At 41.2% G+C, this 26,822-nt stretch overlaps 1 protein-coding gene across 1 annotated transcript; it reads right to left on the bottom strand.

Moving 5' to 3' along the window:
- Positions 1–2,227: 2,227 nt before the first annotated feature.
- On the bottom strand, positions 2,228–21,247 carry gpr68 (G protein-coupled receptor 68; the record flags this gene model as incomplete). The annotated part of the gene is made up of 7 exons (XM_083997645.1): positions 21,185–21,247; positions 7,569–7,826; positions 5,614–5,763; positions 5,318–5,451; positions 4,999–5,221; positions 2,766–2,946; positions 2,228–2,682 (listed from the first exon to the last, which is right to left on the bottom strand). Exons 2-7 carry the CDS (start codon positions 7,653–7,655, stop codon positions 2,228–2,230), a joined length of 1,230 nt encoding a protein of 409 aa, XP_083853771.1. The 5' UTR covers positions 7,656–7,826; positions 21,185–21,247.
- Positions 21,248–26,822: the final 5,575 nt, after the last annotated feature.

The raw sequence follows: 26,822 nt of genomic DNA, 5'->3' as shown, positions 1-26,822 counted from the left end.
CTTGGTTTGCTCTCCAATACATATAACACAACCACCACATGAAAAACACATGCAGGGGACACAAACAAATAGGGAGAGCAAAACCAGGTCGCCATAGAGCGCCGCCATCTTTAACACTGGGATTGTCATTTTCCATCACAAGTCCTAACATGGTGTAAATAACTCAATATTTTCCTGATACTGTGAGCATATGTCAATTAAATCTCAAAGTCTGGAAATAAAACCATCAATCTTCCCCACAGTCATAACACTCTATTTTCTTGTTACCAGTCGTACTTAAATTGCTCTTCAGCCGAGTATCTATCTATCTATCTATCTATCTATCTATCTATCTATCTATCTATCTATCTATCTATCTATCTATCTATCTATCTATCTATCTGTCTATCTATCTATCTATCTATCTATCTATCTATCTATCTATCTATCTATCTATCTATCTATCTATCTAACAATTAAAGAAAGTAAGGGTAATTGATTCTGAAAATGATTCGAGGTGTTATCGATCAGTCTCATTGCTGTAAATGTGTAACTCCTGCAGTCAGCCCCATGAGTAATGCTTGCATGGCACCTTTAGATGCCACTGACCCCGTTGACAGCCACTGGCTCTGCTTCCTCTTCTTAGTGATTCTGCTGCTGTTGCCTCTAAACTGGCATGTTGTTTTGGGCCTCCACCTCTTCGATAAGGGTTTCTATCTCCGTCTCTGAGAAATTTCTTTCATCGTTCTTTTCTCACCTGCAGCCATTATTCCCAACAACGACAGAACAATAGCATGCCAGGATCATTTATATGCAGACGGCATTCAATCCAGTGGTTTGCATTGACCATCTATGGTTAAAGGGGTATTTCAACATTTTGGCAATTGGTATTTCACCTATTGCCATAATCCCTATAGTCTTAGAAGTAGGTTTATTACCTTTAATTGTCGGTGCAAGCTGTTTTTAGATCAGCGGGGCAGAGACACGAGCTGATCAGCTAAAGCAACGGAGCTGCACTGTATTTCTATGTTTCCCTCATCAAACTACAACAACAACAAACTACACAACCCAACAACTCCAAAACACTCTGGTGGACAAGTTGTGACCTGCACATTCACCACGCTATGAGATAATAATGTATAATTATGTAACATTACGACACATGAAGCAAATACTCAGAACTACTTGCGCTTTTGAAGTCACTCTGCCCAGCAGCCGTGTCTGGAATGTAGTTCCGGCTACACATTTGCCTCGAAAACAACTTGTCTCATAACGTTCCATGAGAGTGTTTTGGAGTTGTTGGATTGTGTATTTAGTTGATGAAGGAAACATGGAAATACCGTGCAGAGCTCACGTCTCTGCCCCACCGATCTAAAAACAGCTTGCACCGACAATTAAAGGTAATGAACCTACTCCTAAAACTATAGGGATTATGGCAATAGGCAAATTTGCTAAAATGTTGAAATATCCCTTTAAAGAGCATGTACAGGTTGGGATATGATTTGTGATTTATAATAAAGTTTGGTAACAGGTGTGCTTACGCAGGGTTTTATAAATCTGAATGTTTTTTGGCAATTTGGGGTTTTTGGGGCAAGTAGACTTTTATTCTGATCCTACCACTGTTTGATAAATGAGAGCTGGACTGCCCTGGTAGCTGCTCCGCTTCTTCCCAGCAGATCATCTCAACTCAAAAACAGATGGATTAAAGATTCAAAGTGTCTGTGATCTGTTATCTCCATGTCTCTCCACAGATGAGTAGATGGTGTATGGTTTAAGTCCAGGTTTTAGCTGAACCTCTGACCATATAGTCAACTGTCATTTCATCCATTCACAATCAGACCTACAGAGGGTGAAAGGGTCTGAATGCTGTCTGTTCTGCTGTAGGTCAACATGGCTGTCATCTGGAAGAACAATGGTACAACTCTTCAACCTTTTCAAAAAGAAATGTGACTAATAATAACAAACAGACTTTACTTTAGAGATCATTAATAACAACAAGCAACTGTATAAATAAATGTCTTTTCAACATTTATTTTTATCAATTCAACACTGTATGAACGTTCCAACTGCTGCTTCTCCAGTGGTAGATGCCTCTGACATCAAGATAGCCCCAGGTGGTGCATGTTCAAATGTATTTGAAGATCCTGGTCATGTGACCTGTGGTCATGTGATCCTCAGACCAGGATATATTAAAGGAGTCGATCTTTTCCATTGAATCCCACTGCTGCTGACTGCTATCCGTGTCCTTTCAGTTGATGCTTTTGTCAGTCTCCTCAGTCCGATCTATATTTTGGCTCTGCTCCTCCATGGCTAGGACACAACTGGACTTTCTGTCTCCGTGTACACACACGTCAGTGTTAATTAAGGGCATTATAGTTTTTTCATCAGTGTGCGTTATTAGATGTGTGTTTTTGCAGGAAGGGTCTGTTCTTACGTTGCCGAGCGTGCTGGTGTGTGTGAGCAGCGTTACGGTCGGGTGACCGTTGTACTCGTCAACGGCCACCTCGTGGGAATCTGTGCCTGGGTTGGCCGGACTCACGTTGCCCCGGCGACAGCAGCAACAGAGTATCCTGGCAAAGGGACGAAAAATGACTCTGTTGAGACTGTGGCGGGCGCTTTCACTGACGAAGCAGTAGAGAGCCGGGTCGGCCACGCAGTTTAAAGAGGTCAGCAGCAGCGACAGGTGGTAGTAGTTAAACACTCCTAGGAAACAAGAACACAGCTCAGGTGATTCAGATACATGTTCATCGTCACGTACTGGAATACTTGCTGATATGAAACAGTACCTGCAATAAAGTTGCAGTCTCGCTCCAGCAGGGTGCGTACCAACAAGAAGACGTGGTATGGAGAGAAACAGACGAGGAAGATGAGAATGGTGCTGCTGACTAACTGTCTTATCCTTATCTTCTGGACCGGCTGTGTCCCAGCACTACGACCCACGGCACGAAGGACACACAGGTAGCTGATCTGGACAGAAACATATCCATCACCATCATGGTTAAAGGTGGGCTTACACTGTACCATTTTGCCACAATTTTGTCGTCCCAGACAAGCTGAAGTTAGACCACAGCTGTAGCTGTGACAGACAGGGTGACCGGGTGATGAACTGTAATGCAGCGAAGTCTGTGATGGAAGATCAGCCCGACAAATGTACACACACTATCAGACAATCGGCAATTGAGGGTGATTATTTTTTCTTGCGGTTACAGTATAAAATAGCGAGCCTACACACCAGCCACGTCCACTGTGCTCTGGCTCAGCTGACCGGTGGTCAGATGGTATTTAGATCATCACATGTTGAACTTTTAAACAAAGTGCAGGCGAGAGAGAGAACTAGCAAGGCTCCTCTGACAGCTGCAGGTGAGCTGCACGTCAGCTGGCTGGAGAGTAGCGCCGTTCTATTATTATTATTTTTTTCCAGCAGCACCGTCCTTGGAGGTGATGCACGCTGTCTGTGTGTGTGTTTGTGGGTCTGATCTTCCACCATGGACTCTGCTATAGGAACCAACATCAGGAACCAATGTCAATTTGAAGTTTACAATCGAGCAATTATAGAGCAGCACAAATCTCAGCAGCATCGCAGGGTAATGGTGGTGGAGAGCAATCCTAGAACCACGTGCAGTTAGTGAGGGTCTGAGACTGATCTGAGACGTAGGACTGAAGAGGGAAGCTCGTGCAGTTTGAGATGTGAACAGACGAATAGTCGTGCAGTGTAAGCCCGCCTTAAGAATACTAATACTACATAGTGGCTCCCCTGTGTCTCTATGTCTCTGTCTCACTTGACAACTGCTGTACAAACTGAGGATTGTACGTATTCTACTTAGCACACACTGAGCAAATTGAAACATTTCCATGTTGCAGTGCGTTGGCCACTTTAGACATCAAAGTTTAGAATTACAATGTGCCTCCTGTCTCACTGAAATATTAAAAGTTGATGTTTGCCATCAGGTGATATCACACATCTCTACAGGCTGAGTTGCCATGTCGTATTAATGGAAAGAGAAGGTGATGTTTTCACCTCGTCAGGCCCAGTCAAGACCCTGACGAGGTGAAAATATTTGAACGACACATTATCTTTCCCATTATCTTACACGTTGTTAGACTTTGTAGAAGCAGGTAACACTGTGGCTGAACACCATGTCACCCTTAAAGGGATAGTTCAACATTTTGGCAAATTGGCCCATTGCCATAATCCCTATAGTCATAGCAGTAGGTTTGTTACCTTTAATTGTTGGTGTAAGCTGTTTTTAGAACGGCGGAGCAGAGCCGTGAACTACGGAGGCTAATGGGATTTCTTGATTTTCCTCAACAGACTCATCAAATACACAATCCAACAACTCCACAACGCTCTGGTGGACAAGTTGTGACCTGCACATTCACCACGCTATGAGATAATAACACAACGTTACCAGACAGAGTTGTTTTAGAGGGAAATACATGCAAAAGCGCTGATGCGTGTTACCTTCAGGGACAGTTTTTCATCATCAGTCTCTGTATTTCCCTCTAAACAACTCTGTCTGGTAACGTTGTGTTATTATCTCATAGCGTGGTGAATGTGCAGGTCACAACTTGTCCACCAGAGCTTTGTGGAGTTGTTGGATTGTGTATTTGATGAGTTTGATGAGGGAAACCAAGAAATCCCATGAGCAGCTAAGGTAGGTAACAAACCTACTGCTATGACTATGGGGATTATGGAAATGGTCCAATTTTCCAAAATGCTGAACTATCCCTTTAACTCTAGGCTCCACTGTCTGACCACCGCAGGAACATCAGAGAAAACACTTGTGTGGGTGGACTGCAGTGTGAAGAGCCATGACGCAGATGCTAATGACAAATAGAGAATGAATGGAATTGTACTGAGTTTGAACTCCTACAACATTACTAATTTCACAGATTCACACATTTCCCACACAGAAAGGTCACTGTGGCAGTGCAGGGGGTGGGGGGGCAAAATGTCAAAAGTTAACCAAATGTGATCACAAAACAACAAAATGTGATAAAAAATACACGTTGTCCTACCGACAGGATGGCTAGTGGGAACATGAAGCCAATAGTGAAGCGGTAGTAGTTGATTGGACGCTCCCACTGCTGCATGGGGTAGTGCTCGAAGCACACTGATTGGTTCTTGCGATTTTTGCTCAGTTCTTTGTGGCGGAAGAAAACCACGCCTACCGCGATCTCCTTCAGCCAGATGATGGCGCTAACCAGCCACGCTGCGCTCATGGAGCGGAGAGAGCTGAACCTGCACACATGGAGATCAACAACGGAAGTATTTGGTGTTAGATTAATGGCGTGTGTGACGTGCACACTTGTGTTTTGTGTGTTGTAGTTTCATTACCGTAAAGGATGGACCACAGCAAGGTAGCGGTCCAGACTGATGCAGCACAGGAAACCGATGCTGATGTAGATGTTCTCGTAGAGCAGGAAGCCACACAGCTTACACAACCATTCCCTGTGACGCCAATCATCATCCTGAAACAACAACACAAAGCAGTTTATTAGGAACACCTGCATCTCTTTGCCTTCAGAAACACCTCTTTAAACCATGAAAGGCTCATTTAACATGATTCTAAAGCCAAAGCTTTCCAGTGGTTGTGGTACATTTGGAAAACCAAACATATGCTTTGTGTTTACCTGGAAGATATACTGGAGCCACATTGGCAGCGAGGCCAGATATAAGAGATCAGACACAGTGAGGTTGATTAAATAAACTCCCAGCTCATTCTTCTGCTTCAGCTGTGCAGCAGCGTGGTACAGAGAGTACAAGTTGGAGGGAACGCCAACCTACAATCAAGAAGATCATTTATTGTCATTTATGTCATATTCTGTTCCAGGCACTTTTCTTCCATATCACTCTTCACCGAGGACACAGAGGTTTGTACACAGACTGTAGGACATGTCCCTAGCAATACAATATGTTGGGACTTCAGTGAACTTGTTCTGGTCAAAACTGCACAAAGGATCATCGGCCACCCTCTGCCCTCCCTGGACTCCAGCTACACCTCCAGCTGCTCGAACAGAGCCAGAAACAGTCTTCACCCAGGCCACCACCTGTTCACCCTGCTTCCCTCTGCACGGCGCTACAGGTGCATCAAGTCCAGAACAAATAGACTGAAAAACTGTTTTTATCCCAAAGCTATCACAATACTGAACGGAAACAGTGACTGACAACATATCATTACTTTCACATACACACATACATACATAATAGTTATTTATTTACTTATTTATTGCTAACACCTATTTTATTTATCTTTTTATACGTTGAATAACTGAATGTCGACACTGGCTGCTGCTATTGGTATTGCTTATTGTTTGTCTGTCTTTTATGTGATGGCACTTTAAGGTTTTAGCTTTTAATTTCGTTGTACTGCTGTACAATGACAAATAAAATTCTGATTCTGATTCTCTGATTCTCACTGAGTGTGGCCTCCCAGAGGCATTAACAAGAGATATGAGCATTTGATTGAGAAGGTGGGAAGTACCTGGAGGTTCAGCTCCAGTGAAGGAGTGAGAGCAGATCAGCATGTGATCACTGTCACTGTCAGTCTGGTGGTTAATAACAATGTAGGCGACTAACCAGTCAGTAGCCACTGTCATTCAAAATCACCTCACATTTTTATATTTTACTGACATTTCAGCATTATGCTGTGTAGCTCTGGTTGGTTTACTGAAGATCAACATGTTCTGTTGTTCCCTTTCAATAAGTCTTTGATCTGTTTCTGTGAATATTCTTAGATATGATGTAATGTTAATACAGATGATAAGAACACCACTTACACAGTTGAGTTCTAAAACGCTCTCTTTGTTTTCTACAGGTAGTTTTCTCCCTATCAATGTTTTTTTAAGTTACTGGGGGGAGGGATGGGACGGTGGAGAAAGAGACGTGAAAGTCAGGGGAGAGGGAGGGCAACTGCAAGGAGCAAAGGGCCACATGTTGGAATCGAACCCAAGACAAAGCCTCCTGTCCTGATCAGACCAAAGCTATGGCTTCTTACAGCTGGACCCCAGACAGTGTGAGGTGAAGAACTGTGACATTTGTCCAACAAAAAGTGCATCATTAGACCCACAGCTCAGAGTAAAGGTAGCTGTGCTAAAAAGCTGACTACTGTAGGTAAGTTACACAAAGGTCATTCACTACTTTATACTTCACTCCTACATTTCAGAGGCAAATCTTGTTCTGTCTATTCTACTGCACCCATTTGACAGCTTTAGTTAAACAAGCACCATCACTGCTGCCTTCACTTTCACCCTCTGACTGTCATGTTCACTCTACAACAACACAGACATGTTCGGCATTCTGTTGATAACTTTAGTTAATGTTTGATATTTCAAACTAAAATACCAACAAACAGCACTTTGAAACACCACTGCTGTAATATTATGCTTTCAGGGAGGAGGAGGAGGAGGAGGATGAGGAGGAGGGGGGGGGGAGGCTTTCTAAAGTTGAGATATGACTGTTTCCTGTGTCACAGTGACCTTAAACAACCCCTTTCCCTTTTTACAAGAATGTTCCCATTTGCTCTGCACATTTATAATGTATTCACTTAGCTCAACAGTTTGTGTTGAATTGTTGAGTATTTCCTCACCAGTAAGACCAGGATGTAGACACAGGAGAAGACGTACTGGTGGACCTCATGGCTGATGGTGCAGTTAATCATGTCCTCCTCAGACATGGTGGACACATCACATCACATTTCACTCATCCTCACTCTACTTCACCTTAGACATGGACACTCTCTCATTAATGTTTTCAGACATGGTAACAGAGACACACACACATCTTCATACTCATTGGAGTAGCGGTGGCTTCAGCTTGTCGTCTTCAGTCCAGCTTCATCTGGTCACTGTGGAACACAGAGGAACAGAGGAGAGATTCTAAACATCTAGATATCAGACTTGGTCCTGTCCTTGATGATGCTCGATTCCTATCAGAGCTTAACAAGACAACTGTGCTAGAAATAAGTCAGCTTCAGTAAGCTCCACTGTTAAATATGAAGTTGTACAGAATGTTCTGATGGTCCTTTGACTTGATGTGATGAACAGGCCAGCAGACTGATAATGACACCAAAAAGCATGGCTGAAATATCAGCTGAACATCTAAAATTATCCGAATAAACAAAATCATGATCAGAAATTCTGAGTTCACTAATTCAATCAGTGAGCCCAGCTTCATGTCAACAGATGTCAAGCGAGGTGGTCGAGGTATGTTGAAATAGGAAACAAATCAATTTCCTGTTGAAACCACGACTACATCCTGTTTTCATTCCCATTAGTTACCAGCAACTGTCTGCTTCAACGCACCATGACAGTATTTAAGTTTATTATATTCCTATATGGCTAGCTGTTTATCAGAGATTCATTGTAAGATGGCTTTTGCTTTTGAAGAGCATATTTTAAGGCAATATATAAAACTAAAGATTAAAAAAAAAAATAGTATCTTTCAACTGTCGACCCTCACTGAGACCAAAGCAAAACATTTCAACATCTATAAATTATAAAACAAAAGTGATCAGGAAGATTTACGTCCACAGGCCACACCACAGGGAGTGGCACTAAAGCCTCCTTGCTTCTCCACAAAAATGAAACCTCTTCCTCAGTTCAGCTTCATGCAGACCCTTCTGTATACAGGACTTACACGTGTGAATGTGTATGAGTGATCATGGTGGTGGTCAGAGGCGCTTCCGTCAGTCTGCCCCAGATCAGCTGTGGCTAGACACACAGCTCACCACCACAACTCCTCAAAAAAATAAAGGGAACACTTAAACAACACATCTTAGATCTCAATTAATGAAATATTGCAGTTTAAAATCGTTATTCAATATAAAGTAGAGTGTGTTGAGAACAAAATAACATAATCAAAATTATCATCCCAGGTTGATTTCACACGGGTGTGATATACTTGGAGTTACAATGTGTTGTTTAAGTGTTCCCTTTATTTTTTTGAGCAGTGTAGTATGAATGAATAATGGTTACTGTACACGCTTTGTGTATCGGGTATCGATACGAAGGCGCTATATAAATGTAAACCACACTGGTGGATGAAGCTGTCATCCTGCTGCTCACTGTTAGCACACCTGCATCATGGCTAACACATCACTGATTAAGATTAAGATTAAGATTAAGATTAAGATTAAGATTAAGATTAGATCATCTGCCCTTCTATCAATCACAGAAAACAAATGAAACAACACAACATACCTCACTGAAACACAAACTACACAACTGTAACTCTGTTATTTGTGCAGCCTGAGAATATATCAAGATGTTGGAGTCAAATCAATGATTAAACACATTATGGGAAACAACCTCCAGGGCCTCAGCAGAAGGAAATGGCAGCTCATGGCTCAACGTCCAGGTACAGTGTTAATAAATGAACTGAATCAAATGACCACACACTGATCGCCACATGGGAAACTAACTGGATTCAGACTGTTAGGCCCAAAGGCTTCATGTGGCACCACACACTTATTTAGCTGGGCACAGTTCAGTCCATAGTGCCTGTAGAGTTACACTACAGCATAGCTGCATCCAGCCACACTGTAGATGTTGCATATTGGATCATGTTCACATGTGTAGTGTATTATCCACCTGAACTTTTTGCTTTAACATCATGCATTATGATCTTCTGTTTTTCTTGGAACTGAAGGAAAGTGTTTAGTAACAGTAATAGATGAGACATGAGTGACCCTTGTGAGATGCACCCTAAGAGAATGTGTTTTTGTTGTTCAGAGCCTTAAGCTTATGTTCAGCCTCGTCCGAAGCATGAACTCAAGGTCGTAAAATGATATATAGGCTAGATCCTGTCTTGTGTTTATGAAAACAAGACATGAACTGTGTATGTTAGACAGATACAGGTATTGTTTGGATTTACAGAATGCTTCCATTAATGTCGAACAGTTGATGCCTAATATGGTAAGCTATATCCTTATGTTGGGAGAAGGTGGAGTTTTGGAGTTAGAAAGCATATAAAGATTGTGGTTTTGAGCCATAGAGAGAGATCTCACATTGGCACCATGAGATGCTCCAAGATTCGACATTTTTTGTACACTGTTCTTCTTCTTGTTATTAAACTACTTTTTGAATGCAAGTGAAGACGTGTCGGCGGTGATCCCTTCTTTTCATCAACACTTCAATATACCACACATGTTACATATCATTAAGGTTTTTCTTTGAGGTGTTCCCTTCCCTTCCCCAGCAGGATTATCAGTGAAACCTTACTTTTACTTTACCACAGTTACTTTAAATTACTGACATTTAAAGGTCAAGCTCAAAACGCGTTTGATTTTATCTTTTGTCCCTCTAACTTTGTTGTCGGTGTTTTACTTCCATCAGTGCTGTGAAAATAAACCACTGAGAAGTGAATTTAAACTGACAAAATTGTTGCCGTCCAACTTCTCTTAACAACCCATAACAACAAGGTGAAAACATTCTTTTAGATCAGAAATCAAAGAACTCATTGTTGTGTCCCTTCAAACTGCATAACTCGTCCTTGCCTGGAGTTCACTGTGGCAAACTGAATTGACTGGACATAGTTTGAAGCACACACCATAAGGTTCCACAGTTTACACTGCAAACCACTGAGGTCCAAGGATCTCTACTGTCCTCTGCATGTGGCATGTCATACAGAGAGCTAGACAATGTTCTCACTTCTGAGTTAGATTTGGTCTTTGGTTGGATACAACTAAATAAGTTGGTATTAAACATTTCAAAGACCAAATCCATTATTCTAGGATCAAGTCACAAACTGTCATCTCTACCCACATTGAGGCTGAACTTGTCTGGTGATTGGATAGAACAGGTTGATAAGATTAAATGATTAGGTGTTACAATAGATAGTCAATTGTCATGGTCAGAACACATTGACACAATAATAAAGAAATGGGTAAGGCATCTCTATGGTGAGAAAATGCCTTCCTTATGTTACTGAACACATTCTGGCTCAGGTAGTTCAATCTTTAATTTTAAGTCACCTGGACTTTGCTCACCTGTTTGGTCCTCGGCATCAAAAGCTCTGCTGAATAAACTACATATTGCCCAGAATAGAGCTGCCAGACTTGTTTTACACTGCTCCATAAGAACAAACACAAAGTATGCATTGTAAACTCTCATGGTTAAAAGTAGAAAAAAGGCTTATTCCACCAAACCTGAGTTTTTACATAATCAAATAATCAGATGTAGTCAAATTCATAGTCATTCCACTAGATTAGTAGCCTGACAAGCCAGACTATATCTAGTCTGGCAACGAGCGGTAGACCTCGGCTCAATCCAGGGGGCGGGATGAAGGCTGTCTTTCAAACTGCCTCTGCACCAATAGGGTAGCGCTACGACCAATCAGAGCAAAGAGCAGGATGACGTTAGCCTGACAAGCCAATTAAAATGTATGTCGTCATCGCGTTAAGCCGCCCAACGACTCTCTAAACAGATAGAGCGCTGTGATTGGTGAACACAAACGGTGTCCGAGACTCAAAAAGTTCCTATGGCTCGTTTCTAGACCCACCTAGGGAGCAAAGAGATTGGCTGCCGCTAGGGTGCAGCTAGATTTCTAGGCTACTAGATTAGCAGATGATGGTCAAAATACATTACAATGCCCAGGACAGTTATCTTTCGTGCCATCAAGCTTTGGAATAACTGCCCCCTCCATATACGACAATCTAACAGCAAGTCCTCCATCTAAGAATGCACTATTTAACAGCTGAGCAATAATCCAGTCTGGCAAGTATAATATATAATATCTTATCCCTGTTTTGTTCCTGTTAAATGAATTCCTGATATGAAGACTAATACCAACTTGTTTAAATGCAAAATGTAAGATTTCACAGCACCAATGTGCTGTTGTTGGTATTACTGCAAACACGATGTATTAAAGGGACAACGAGGAGTTTTGGAAAAGTGAAGTGTTTCCACACTACATTTATGAGCCTCCGCGCACCGTAAAATTCTTTGACCGGCGCAAGACAGACTCATGTTTTCATTCATCAAGAATTAAAGTCAGAGGTTGGAAGACGATCACATACCGTCGTAGTTCCGACCATAAACGGAGATTCGGCGGCGTTATTCTCATGACTCACCACGAAACCGAAAGTAAAGAAACGTTGGTCGACTCGACCAGCATTTCCACCACCACTAATAATAACAAAATAACCATAGAGACAAAACGATATATTTATCGAAAATGGAGCCATTAACAAGAGTGGGTAGCGGAGATTCATCCACATTAATATGAGACTTTTTTATTGTTGCGGAATTTTTCGTTCTGCCGATGGAGAAACTCCTTGTTGTCCCTTTAAGATGTCTATTTGACTGATGTGATATTGAAAATATGATCTGTTTTTCTCTTTTCGATGTAAGGTTCTTCGGAGCCCAGGAAGAAGCTTGTGCCATTGCATCAGCTAATGGGGATCCTTTTAAATAAATAAATACATAAGACTGACTGTATAAAGAGAAACATTTCTAAAAAGTGCATGGCTCTCTGTGAGCCTTGGTCAGGGAGGTGTCCATGACAGTGATGCAAAAGTCAGGTCATATCCCTGTAGTAAACAGCCATGGAAACTCTGGAGTGGCTTCAGGACAAACCTCTGTCTGTCCTTGAGCATCCAGACCAGAGCCCACACCGAACCCCCACGGACTAGAACCTCTGTGGAAAGACCTGCAGAGAGCAGCCTGTCAGGAGGAACGGGTGTAAAAGACTACACAAAGCTATTAGACCTTACTTCAATTAAATACTGATTTTAAAGTCTAAGAGCTTTTGTGAATGAAAATGTATATATTTTTGGCTTTTCATGCATTTATTAGACAGCACAGTTGAAAGAGACAGGGAATGGGGAGGCAGAGAGAGGGGGGATGACATGCAGGAAAGATTTCTTGACTGATTCCTGATTCCTAATTGAAAATATCTAAACTTTTCCATTATCTATTTGAAAAATGATTCGACAACACCATGAAATGTGCAGAAACAGAAAAAAGAATATTTCTGAAGCCACTGTAAATGCAGCGTGTCTTCCTCTCCAGTGTGACACAAAGTCAATGGACAGTGAAGCCTCTAAATGTAACCTCTACTATATCCCGGCATTTTTAGAATAGCTCCATAATAACATACTGCAAAACCATTTAGAGCCACTTTAACACAACACACTTTGTCCACAAGCATCATCCCTCTTCCTCTTTCTCTCTCTCTCTTTTCTCAGAATGACTCTCTGTCTCTCTAATCTTCTTAAATAAACCACTGTCAGATTAGAAGACAGCTGGATATACTGCACATTCCTTTACAGTCAAGCTAACCCAAACCTTTAACCCTTACTCAACCTGGAGGCTGGAATAAATTATTTCTACACATGTAATACCAATGTTTTATTAGTGAAATTGAATATTATAGAAAAATATATGCTAAAGTCAAGTTGTATTTTTAAAAACTATTAAAATGATGGCAAAATATGACGTAAATACGGTCTATTCTCTACATATCTGCACCCATTGATCCAGCCTGATAGCTGCAGCACTGACATCACTGAGATGCTTCATGTTATTTCCATGTTTCAATCTGACCTAAAAAATGTCACCACATTTGTGTCTTATTTTCCCACAATGACGCTGATTTGCATTAAAGTTTATATCTTTTCTCTTTTCCCTCTTTGCAATAAATCGTTCAGACACAAGAGATCTGCTACTTCACTGACGTCCCTTCACACCGTATGTGTGCTGCTGACGTGTTCACATCACTGACACTTGCTGACCACTGATCCATTGATAACAGAGAACTGAGAAGTGAGTGTGTCAGACCTGAGAGAGGGAAGACACTTTACTTCAGTGCTTAAGTGCTTTAACATGTTGTGATGTGGAGTGTCAGAGGTCAGGGATTTCTCAGTGGGAGGTAAAATGCACAAATGTAAATTCTAGGCGACAGACTCTGCAGTCCAGGTGCTAAAAATCATTGTGACAGCAAGTGAGTCACATAGAGCTAAACTGATTCTGTTATGTGATTCACATTACACATAGTAACAAGTATGCTGCTGCTATTTCATCCTACACGCCTGCAGCTGTAACCCAACAGGACTGTGTCTTATCAGTGTCATCACAGGAGAACAGATCTGAGAACTGTGCCTAGATGATCACTAATGTTGATTTTCCAGTGAAGTGGGACCCGCCTGTATCTGTGCTGGGTGACGCTAAAATTTGCCAGTGTTGTACTTCCATGCAACTGCATTAGAGTCAGAAAAGTGCTGATGGATAAGAAGACTGTGTTTTAATGAGTCTGTTCCAGTTGTCTGTATTAGATTTATGGTTTAGTGTTTAATTTATGATTTACTCAGAAATACAGTAAGAGATGGAAAGAAGCATCAGATAAACTGGTGTCTCCTGGGTGAAATGGTAAAATTAGCAATATGAACTGATGAACTTTCATCTGGTCTGGACCAAGGGGAGCTCACTGTTGCCTTTTAGTTCTGGTTCACTGTGATTTCATACTGTAGTGTTGAAGCCATATGACTGGCAGAGTAATTGAGACTGCAACTCTATAAGTCTGACTTCATGAATATTGATGAAGATAATTAATAATGTAGTAGCATGTTCCACACTGTACTCCTCAGAGTAGGAAACAGAGCAACACGGCTCTCTATGAACTCACTTTCACCCTAAGTATCAAGGTACATCCTTTAAGTAGTGGCACTGGGCCTCATTCACAAATATCTTCTTAGTAGTTTCTTAAATCCTTTCATCCAGTCATTCTTACGAAATTGAACGTGTTCTTAGACCGCAGAAATGTTGGTAGTGTTCTTAAATTGATGAAGCCCATCTTGTTGCCAGGTGATTCTAATTAACATAAGATTAGCATATAGGTAACCGCCCCATCAATCCTGTAAAGGGGCCTGAGACTGCAGGGCCGTGTGCACACAGAAACCACAGACTCTGAGTAGAGAAGATGAAGTGAGAAAGAAAGTTGAAATGCCCAAATGAAAATCTGCAGAGGGAACACCAGACTCCAAACTGCAGGAAGTAAAACAAAAAAAGCTGTTATTTAGCGTCAACACAGCAGTGGATGCAAAGTAATAGAAATAAATATATGGGAGGCTGTCAGTGGTTCACTGAATGTAGTATCTAGAGAAGAGACTGATCTGAGCTGGACCAGCACATGGGGTCATTATCAGAGAGACCATGAGAAATATCCTCTTATCATGATCAGTCACTTATTTGCTATTGGATGGCGTGGTTAATTTAGTTAATTAAGTGTCTGTAGTGTTTTTAAGAGGCTGCAATGCTTTGTAAAATAATCAAAATAATTAGGGATGCACTGATGCATGGGCTCGGCTGATCATCGGTATTGATCACACATTGGCCTCATTGACTGCAATCGTCCATCAGAAAATACTGATGGCTGTTGATCTGTTATGTGGCATACAGTGCTGTCTCAGAGGAGGAGGAGCCTGGTTGTTGGTGACTCTGCCGAGACGCCAGAGGCCGCGTCCACGTTCAATTTGTTCAAGTTAAGTGAGCGATAATGTCGTTTTTTGGGAGTAATGAAGATTTCTCTGTTTCCTTTACACAAAAGAGGAATGAACACCAGAGAAAAAACATGGGTACCAGCATCAGTAGGGGCCTGGGATTTTTTTTATCTCTAAAAATAATAATTAAAAACATCATAAATGAAAAGAAATTGATTCTAATTCAAATCATATAATATTATACAACTGCAGAACAGAAGAAAAAGCAATAACCAATTATTTCTGCACAAGCGTCAGCTCTAAAATGTGTGTACATTTGCTCTCCAGTGTGTGTAGATGTTGTTGTTGTACTCTGTCCTATCACAAAGCCAAGGCTGCTCGCTCTCTCTCTCTCTTTCTCTTTATATCAAACTACTTCCAGTCATTCATTTTGTATTTTCTCTCTCCCCTGGTTTGACCTGCATGATGATTATTATTATGATTTGGTGCTGCTTACATTATTGCTTATTATTGATAATTCAGTTACAAATATGGATGTGACGATAATTACTTTCTAATTTCTCCTCCCATCCGAACCAGTTGAGTCGTCCTGTTCCACCCTGAGGCCAGTTCTGCTGAAGCCCCCCCCCCCCCCCCCCCCCCCACTGTCACTAAGTGCTGCTCATTATGGGAACTGTTTTGTTTTTCTCTGTGATATTATAAGATCATAGCCGAACCCTGTAAAGTGCCCTGAGTAGCTAATTATGATTTGGCGCAATAAAAATACAATTGAATTGAACTGAACTCATTTAAGATTTCAACAGCTGATTAGTCATCACCTCAGAGAAAGTGTCTGACATGATGATGTAATCAGACTGACTCGTCTTCTCTCCTGTGATTTCCCGTGACGTTAATCCAGTGGAGCGATGTGTTATTCTCCTAACAGCTCACAGATATTGGATGTCTGAGACGACATTCAATATGATTTGTTTATGATTGAATTCCCATCAGTGTGTTGTGTTCAGTGAGCAGTGTTCACCCCTCACAGCCAGACCTCTAAAGCCCCTCCCTGAGGAATGATACATGACTCAGGTTGCTTCATAGCTTCAGATAAGGATGACCAGAGTCTGTGTGGTATGTTGTAGAGGTTGCTTTGGGGTCAGTGGTCCACACCACCATGGCATCAAACTGATCTGAGCCCTGAATCGCTGCCCTGTAGAGCAGGGTAGACCTTAATATTAAATATATGAAGAGTTCATTTGCAAAAGCAGATAACTCCGTTTTAAAAAAAGAATCTTCATTTTTTATTTACATAAGGTGATATCAGTCAAACCAAAGTTGAGTGACTTTGAGATGTAACAAAACAGACATATCTCAAAAAAATAAAGTTTTATTGAAAACACTATGCAAAGAATTATTACAAAAGCCTCAGCTCATTTTTTTTCAAAATGGCACTTATCTGCTTTTGCAAATGAACTCTTCATATATATCTCTGTACAATCTATGTGTATGTATGACTATGTGGGTGTACATATGTGTAGCTAGTGTATAGGTATGGGTACATGATGGCGGCTTATGTATGTTTGTGCATGTAGGCACATATATGTGCAAATACCCCACTAATGTCATTGAAGATGGGCTGCTGCTTTTTCTCTTATTTTTATTTATTTTATTTACTCCTGTTCTATTTGTATTTTGTGTTTTTTTATTCTTTGTTTGTTATATATATGTTTTTTTGTTTGTTTTTTAAACAAAGAAACTGTATGAGTCACTCCATCACTGATATTGTTTCAGGATGGATATTTTTATTGTTGTATTTTCGTGTTAAAGCAGAAGTAAGCGATCCGGTCGTTTTGGCTAATGCTGCGTTCCAGGCAGGCTTTTGAAACCGTAAATTACAGCTTCAAGTCACAACTTACGACTTTGTAGCGTTTCAGGCAACCCACTCGTGTTTCTCCGACCTGTTTTACCGGTGAAAGTCACTATAACGGCCACTCGTAACTTCCGACCCGTGAACTCGTACCAGATTGAACTGGTACAACTTCACAGGTCGGAAAAACACGAGTTACCTTGAACGCACCATAACAGTCCTCGTCCCTACGTCACCACATTCAGGCGCATCCCTTGGCTGCACACACAGCCCTTCATGCCGTTCTCTCTCCTCATTGGATAAAACTTGTAGGATACGAGAAAAGTTTTCTCCTCGGCTTACAGCAGAGCAGAGTGACTGACAGACCCGTGTTTCGGTCCAAACACTCTATGTAAGTGATTGCTGTCGAAAGATATAACTATTTAAGACTTATATTAACACAAATATATCGCTTACTTCTGCTTTAATTCATTGGAAATAAAAAAAAATGTATTAAAAAAACAAAATAAAACAAAACTGATTTTCAAAAATAGATATCAAGTATAAGTATAAATAAGCAGACAGCAGGATCAACTGTTGCTGCTCAGTTGGCTACAGAGTTCTGCTGCTACGTTTTAAAGCCAGTCATTCTAGGACTTGCCACTTTAAGATAATGCCAGCAGACGTAAGTGCAAAACATCTGCATTAAAGTATCAACTGTCTGTTCTGTTCCTGACAGCAACAGTTAACACCTCTGCAGCAGCATTCAGACCACCATCACCTCTCCGGTCAACATGTGCGTGCATAGACAGCCATGTGGGCAATTCAGTCAAAATGCACTTAGCCACAAAGGTACTCAACACTAAAGCCAATTTTTACATAATGGACTGACTGATATGCTGCATTTATACGTACAGACACATAACCAGTCAGATGTTTCAGAAACCACAAGATAAATCCTGCTTTACACAATACACAGTTCAGTTGTCACCAGAGTCGTAAATCATGATAGAAAATCTTAGCTCACAAACATCACAACAATGATGTTTATGCAGTCAGCTGTAATAAGACATCTGGCTGCCAGTAATCAGTATGTGGTACAGTACTTACTCTTATGAAACCAAATACGGCTTTTTGTCCTCATCGTTCCTGCTAAGTGCTAATTGCTGTGGTCTTCTGCATTTCCCAGAGATGACCGTCCCACAAAGCAGCACTCACTCTTTTTCTTTTGGGTTTCTAAAATTTCAGATGGATCTCTTTGCTGTACTGTGATCAGCCGAGATGGTCTGTGCTCCTCTAACTAGTCAGCCGTCGCTGTGAATGTAGTGAACAATAAACAACTGACCGGAAAGCTTGAGAAGAGGAAGTGTGAGAAATGCTATCTAAGAATATGAAGTCATTCAGTTCTCAGGATTCCATTTATTCCAGATTTATGAAATAATGTCAGATTTATTAAGAAGCACTAGTTAGCCTCAGTGGACAGGAAACCCCCAACACTATTCAAAGAACAAATAAAGAGTACTGTATTTAAAAAAAAAAAAAAAAAAACATACAGAACAAAGGTAGTGAAACTATTTTTTGTGACTTTCTAACGTCATCGCCTCACACAAATACATCAGCACACTTCCTGTCTCTGAGCCGCGCAGCAGCTCCTTCCTCTGAAGCTTTGGTCTGATCTGCTGCATCATCAGCAGTCAGACCTACAGACTAATGTGTGTCTGTCCACATCACATCCAGTCAACTGAGTTAACCAGAGACAGAACCAATCAAGGTGCAGATCCAGAGAAAAGCCCATCAATGCTGATGGTTGTGATAAGTCCACTCATCTCTAAGTCCGTCAGTCACAGACAGACATCAGTCACCTGTCCTCATCAAATAGACACCTTTTTAGTTTATGTGATTTTCTGCAGAGTCTCTGTCATTTTTAAGCTTCTGGAAATGATTGCAGGAGTTCCATCTATCCATTCATCCATTGTCTATAGCACTTTTCTATGCAGGGTTGCCGAGGCTGGATCAACCCGTGCATGTTTTTGGACTGCGGGAGGAAGCCATGGCAATTTTATTTGTGTAGCCCGTTTGTTCCAACAGTTTGTCTCAAAGGTCTTTACACAGCATCATAACAACATCCTCTGTCCTTAGACCCTCACATCCACTGAGGAGAAACTCAGAGGATGGAGGAGAGAACCTACACAGACACAGGGAGAACATGTAAACTCCAGCCAGAAGGGCATCAGGCCTGGGAACTATGGCAAGCGGATTTAACATTGAAAAGCTAAGTTTGACTATCCAGAATTAACATTGTAGATATCAACAACGTCTTTCTGACTAGTCGTAATTACATTTTGAATAGTTGGATTTTTTATTCAAGATATCTGTAATTCAGTTTTGCCTAGTCAAAAAGAACATTTCAGATATCCGCAACTACGTTCTTCCTAGGACAAATGACGTCACTTTTGCCATTCATGTGTATGGGGTTTGTCATTACAGATATCTGTAACTGAATTACGACTAGTACGAATTCCAGTTTGAGATATCTTCAACGTCATTTTGACTAGTCATAATTCCAGTTACAGATATCTACAACGTCATTTTGCCTAGTTAAACTTAATTTAAGATATCCGAAAAGGGACATGTAGATATCTTTAATTGAGGTGAATTAGAGATCTTGAACTGGAATTATGACTAGTCAGAATCAAATTGTAGATATCTCAAACTGGAATTAGTACTAGTCTTAATTCAGTTACAGATATCCAATATTCACATAGCGGATATCTGTAACTGAATTGTAGATATCTGTAATGACAAACCCCATACATATGAATGGCAAAAGTGAGGGCATTTGTCCTAGGTAGAACGTAGTTGTGGATCTGAAATGACAATTGTGGATAGGAAGAATGTAGTTGCAGATATCTGAAATGTTCTTTTTGACTCGGCAAAAGTGAATTACAGATATCTACAACACATATCCAGTCTGGCTTTTAAATGTTAAAATGGAAACAGGCGAGGGGGTAGGTAGGGTATATGGGCAGCAGCATGGTGCTGTTGTAACGGAGGTGCACTCACTCACCCATAAAGGACGTGCTAACCAGACTGCCAGGCGCTCATTGAGCTCTTGGTAAAACGGTTTGCATCGTCGCCCGCCGTGCAGGACACCAGGGTTGGAACCGTACTGAGAAACACAACGCAGAGGGCAGATACCACATGGGCTACACTGTACTATAACAGAAACACCAGTGATCTCCAACCCACAGCCACTAAGACTAACCATATGACTTGAGAAGCTTGTTGTGAGCTCCTGTCATCAGAGTTTGGAACAAAAGGAGCTGATGGAGGAGTCTGCTGAGCTGCAGGGGGAAGCAGACGGAGCTGTGGAGCTTCTGTCCACTCATATCAACATGTGATCTCAGTATGAGGGTTTATTACAGCAGAGATATGAACACAACAGGTGCCACTGACCCACACTTCTTTATCAGTCAGTCACTCTATGAATATTACATGAAGTAGTGAAGTGCATCCAGCAGAGATATAAGAGCTGTCCTGTGAGTGGAGAGACTCTGCAGCTGCAGCTTCCTTCACACCGCAGCCTACAACAAGTCCTGTCAGACATGGAAACCTTCTCTTGGTCCCTGACTCCATCCAGCAGCCTGCTGGGTCTGACCCACTCCATCAATAATGAATAACTCTGCTGTCTGCTGTGCACGCATTCACACACACTCTAATATCTCCTGTGATAATGATTTATATTCAACAGGATGTGGCACTAAGGCTGGAAACACGAAAAGGAAATGTTTCTCCTACATTAAACACACACACACATCTACACAACACACACACACATCTACACAAACACACACAGGGGCTACACGTACACTCGCTGTTGATTTCAAGTTGAAGCAGTTTGATATGTAACAGAGTAAAGGAATAAAGACGAGTTTCTTACCGAGTCCGTCAGGAGGTCTGAAGAGGTCTGAAGAGGTCCGCATCAGACTGACCAGACCGGCACCTCCTCTCTCTCTCTCTCTCTCTCTCTCTCTCTCTCTCTCTCTCTCTCTCTCTCTCTCTTCACACACACATGTGGTCTGTCTTCCTGTTGTACACGCGACAGCTTCGCTTTCACATACGTCGTCAGTGTGTCCGTCCTGTGTGTGTGTCACAGAGCCATGTGGAGGTGTGACTGTGACTGCTCTGTAACGTGCAACACGCAGCTTCAAGTCCGGTGGGGGGCCGCCACGAGGTGGTAGGAGGTTCTCAGCAAACTGGAGGGAAGATGAGGAAAATGCAAATAACAAAATAAAAGCGAATGATTTTACTCGAGAATTATAAAATATAATTTATAGTAATATAACATATTTAAACCTAATTTGCCATGCTTATCTTTCTATCTTCCTTCTTAGTGAAACATGGCTGACTGAATGTAGCTGTGCTACCATTCTCAATGAGGCTGCACCAACACATTTCAGTTTTATGAATAAGTGTCGAAGTGGTAAGAAAGGCGGGGAGTTGCTGCCAATTTTTAATCTGTATTTCAGTGCAAGGAAACTATATTTGGTGATTTTAGCTCTTTTGAATATCTCAGTTTTTTAGTAAAGGGGGATCCAAAAGTTCTCTTCCTAATTATTTACAGACCACCAAGATACCCAGGAAAATTCTTTGATGAGTTTGCTGAACTACTGACTACAACTTTTTTTTTATCATAACAGGGGATTTTAACATTCACATAGACAATAACATGGACACAAATGCCATACAACAACAGCCATATTCAGTTACCAAATCAGCCTTTTATCAACTTAAGAACATATCCAGAATTAAGGGTTTTATGTCCCAAACTGATCAGGAGAAGCTGATTCATGCTTTTATCTCCAGTAGACTAGACTACTGTAACGGTCTTCTGACTGGTCTCCCCCAAAAAAGCATCAACCAGCTGCAGCTCATTCAGAACGCTGCAGCTCCAGTTTTAACCAGAACAAAGAGATCAGATCACATCAGCCCAGTTCTTTAGACCTTACACTGGCTCCCAGTCAGCTACAGAATAGATTTTAAAGTTCTGCTACTGGTTTACAAATCACTGAATGGTTTAGGTCCAGAATACATGAATGACATGTTAGTAGAGTATAAACCCAGTGCTTATAGCTGAGCTCTTTTTAATAACCTTAAACTTTATCTATTTTATTTTATTTTACTTTTTTAATTCTTCTTTGCTCCTGTTTTTAACTCTGTGTTTTTTGTTTTTATGCTGTTCTTTAAGAAAAAAATGTCTTTATGTAAAGCACATTGAGTTGCCTTGGTATGAAATGTGCTATATAAATAAAGATGCCTTGCCTTGCCTTGCCTTGCCTTGCCTTGCCTTGCCTTGCCTTGCCTTGCCTTGCCTTGCCTTGCCTTGCCTTGCCTATTGCTTGCCAGTCAATATAATTCATGATGACGTCATAAACTGTGTTGTCCGGTGGTTGGTGGCCATCATCAAACCTCAGACTGGGGAGGTTTGTAAAGGGGGTCCAGACAGAAGCTGGGGGCCTGGGAACCCCAGGACAACACAAACCTGAACTGAGCAGACACATGGTCATCAGTAACTAGGACCTTGTGTCTGCTCAGTGTTCAGGTTTGTGTTGTCGTGTGTTGTATGTGAACATATTTCCGTACAGTGGCCGACACCAACAATTCAAACAGGAAACCAAAACCAAAATCTCACCATCTGGATTTTTTTTTGAATGATCAGTGTTTATTTTGTTACTTTAGACTTGAAGCTGTGTTATCTGACTTTTTGAACACCCACTGCTGACAGAACAATGGTCTGTTACTGGCAGTGATGCTGCAGAAGTTACTCGCCATTACTTGACTCAAGAAGTCCCGTCACAAAATAATACACCTGTTTTACGTTATATACAGTACCATTCTGTATCAGTCCATCAATTAGTCAGAAAAAAGACATTTACAGCATCTGGAACTAACCAACTCACTCAGTATTCCTCAGCACAGGCAGGTGCCTGAACATTGCAGATAAACAGGAGGTTAGGGTTATGGTTAGTCCAAGGAATTTGAGGAATAGTTATTTTTCCTGGTAATGACTTACTTTTATAATGTAGTAATTCAGTTAATAACTCAAAAAACGTTTTAAAAATAGCATGCTCAACACTGGTTACTGAGGCTATCTCTTAACAACACCCAGCTAGAACTGACACTCATCTGAGGTTGTAAAGTTACAGCTCTCAGTATAAACAGGGAAGTGAAGTTGAGTGTGGTTCTGGTGGTGTGTGTGGGAGGATGGGATGTGTGTGTGTGGGAACTTCAGTGATTCAGATTTTTAATAATATGCAATAGGCTAACATTCTTCCTGAGACGAGGTGCCCTCTCTGCTCTCTGCTCAGTCTCTGTCATGACTCACTGAGTCTGATTGTGATCTCAGTCTAAGGTGTGTATTATCTGTACAACCTGGCTTGTTCTGGTGCTGCAGCAGAGGTGTGAACACAATGGGTGCCACTGATGAGTTTGTCCCACACTTCTTTATTAGTCAGTCACTCTATGAATATTACATGAAGTAGTTAAGTGCATCAAGCAGAGAAGCCTTTTCCCTGCAGCTTCACACCATGAATGAAGTCCTGTCCTGAAAATGTTTCTTTGTCCCTGCAGCCTGCTGACTGACAGGACTTCATCGCTGAGATCCATAATGCCTTACATGGAGCTTTCAATGGCTCAAATGAATGGTGCTAATGAGAGCACTCTAAATACCTGGTGCAGCACTGCTGACTCTTTGAAAAACCTGCTGGAAGATCAACATTTGGCCACTAGCTCTCTCCCCTTAGTGCCTCCAGATGTCATGTTTGTGTATCTGTTATGTATGCACTTTATATTGTTATTCATTTTTATTATTTTTTTCCCCAGGTCATCTATATTGTATAGTAACTGTCATCCGTTATTGTGATTAATCTTACTTTTCTTGTTTTTATTATCATTGATACCATCACTGTGTTCTTTGGTATCCCATTGTCGGTATGCTTGCAGTGACAATCTGTTACTGCAATATTGTATCCCATGAAATACCTCTGTTTGACCTTTGTGAAATGAAAATACAAATTTGATCACAAAAAAAGATTAATAATGCATGTGCAGCATCCAAACCCTGTTCAAAGCACATTTCACTATAAAGTTACTGAGACGAGGTTCTTTCCCTCCTGATTGTGACATCATCTCCACCACAATGGGGACTATCCAACCTGTGTGTTTACATGTATTACAGTGGTACACGTTAACATTTACTAACAATTAGTTAAGTGCTCAGTGTGATAAATACATGTATGTGTACTGTAGCATCCTGGCAGATCAGAGCTAATGCTGGTGAAGTCCTCCTTCTTCACACCTGCTGATTTTTACCATTTAATTTGAATCCAGTGCTTAAAAACCTACAGTTCCTTAGGTTTCTGTTGCGTGTGATAAAATCAGGTCAGTTTGCCACAAGTAGCCCAACTGTCAAGTTGCAGAGGTCTTACTGACCAGTGACCACAGCCCACAGGATGCAGTTTGTCACAGAGGCTCCTGTAAATCACTGATTTCAGGTTTAGAATTTGTGTTTTTCACAGAATTTTGTGGTTTTCATGGATCATTGAGTGAAAGTCTGAAAACAGTGGGTCTACAATTAGACAAAAAAATACGCATGCATCTGTAAATATATATAAATATTTTCATTCATCCAGGTCATTGTTCTCTCTCTCTCAAATTGAATCGTAGGCAACTGGACTTGTATTTGTCTAGGAAGACGTTTTGCCTCTTATCCAAGGGGCTTCATCAGTTTGTACGCATCGGTCTCACTAGTCCGCACTAGTCTGACCAAGATCAGACTAGATCAGACAAAATCAGACAAAATCAGACTAGTGCGGACTAGTGAGACCGATGCGTACAAACTGATGAAGCCCCTTGGATAAGAGGCAAAACGTCTTCCTAGACAAATACAAGTCCAGTTGCCTACGATTCAATTTGAGAGAGAGAGATCTGTAAATATAATTTTGAATAGAAATCTGTCAACATACACACTGAGAAGCAAAGTCAAGGGTTCAGTTTCATAAATCTTTATTACAAAAAGCGTAATGACATCAGTCTTCTCAGTTACAGTAGCAGTTCCAGTTAGAGCAGGAAACGTAAGTGACGTCAGATTCACTTGAACTTCTCCCATGTGACGCTGAAATAGATAAAAGTTGTGACCAGATAGAGACAGAGAGAGCAGAGGTTTGAGGAAGACGCCACAGATTCGCCACAACAGTCAGGTAAGCAAAGCAGACAGAGACAGCCACACACACACACACACACACACACACACACACACACACACACACACACACACACACACACACACACACACACACACACACACACACACACACACACACACACACACACACACACACACACACACACACACACACACACACACACACACACACACACACACACACAGGCGCGCACACACACTCTACAATGCCAATAACATTGTAATATTGGATTCATTTCCCACACTGTGACAGAAAACTGCTGACTCTCTCTTTTTCTCTCTCTCACACCCACACACAGACACACAGACATAAACAGACACACACACACACACACACACACATACATATGTGGTGGAGGGCTCTGAGGAATAACAATGCAGAGATGCCTCAAGTGCAGAGGGAGACAGAGACAACACACACCAACCCAAAACAGCAGGTAAACAGACAAACTACTGACAGCATCAGCCTACAGTGTTTCACATCATGTCACTTCATCTCCTTTCTACAATTTTAAAAGTATTTAAAAAAAGAATAATCTACAACTATTTAAGTTTTACATTGGAATCAACTGGTTTTAGCAGTTTACAGGAAATCATCTGGATCTGTTTTGCTATCAACATTTTCATGGTAAAGTTCCAGCGAGTATCCCAGCTTTTCTAGTTCATCAAATCTAACATCATATACAAATGTTACAGGTCAAATAATTTAGCTCATTGCATATTGACATGTGCTTTTTGTTGGAGAAGGTGAGCAGAAAGGTTCATGATGGACTCCAGTCAAATCTTCACTTTCACAACTCCAGTGTTTCCTCCTCCTCCTCCTCCTCCTCCTCCTCCTCCTCTAAGGAATGTTTGTCATCAGTGGTTTCCAGTGCACCAAACACACATTTGAATTCACTACAAGCAGCACAGACTACAGATCAGTGGATCAGTGTCCTTTTTTTGAGATGACCATTTTTCTTTTTCATTACCATCATCATTTGTCTGTAAAAACACATATTCATAAATTCCCCCAGTGATAAGATCGCTCATGTAGTGTCATGACTCTGTGTCCACACGTCTCCTGTTGGCTTTGAGCCTCAGACAAGAGAGAAGTGTGACATTTACGCAAAAGCATCTTCACACTAAGGTCTGTTAGAGAGAGATCTAACTGCTGACACATTAGAGATGTTACACCTTCCAGTGTCGGTATACATCCTGCTGCTGTCATGCCGTGATGCTACATTGCTAAGCTAAGGGTTAATGTGCAGCAAAGTCAGAACCCTTCTCTTGGATGATGTTGCTCTGGTTACATAATGGATTTAATCACAACAAG

Source organism: Trachurus trachurus, assembly GCF_905171665.1.
Source record: "Trachurus trachurus genome assembly, chromosome: 22".
Lineage (NCBI taxonomy): Eukaryota > Metazoa > Chordata > Actinopteri > Carangiformes > Carangidae > Trachurus > Trachurus trachurus.
This window is presented reverse-complemented; position numbering and strand designations above follow the sequence as displayed.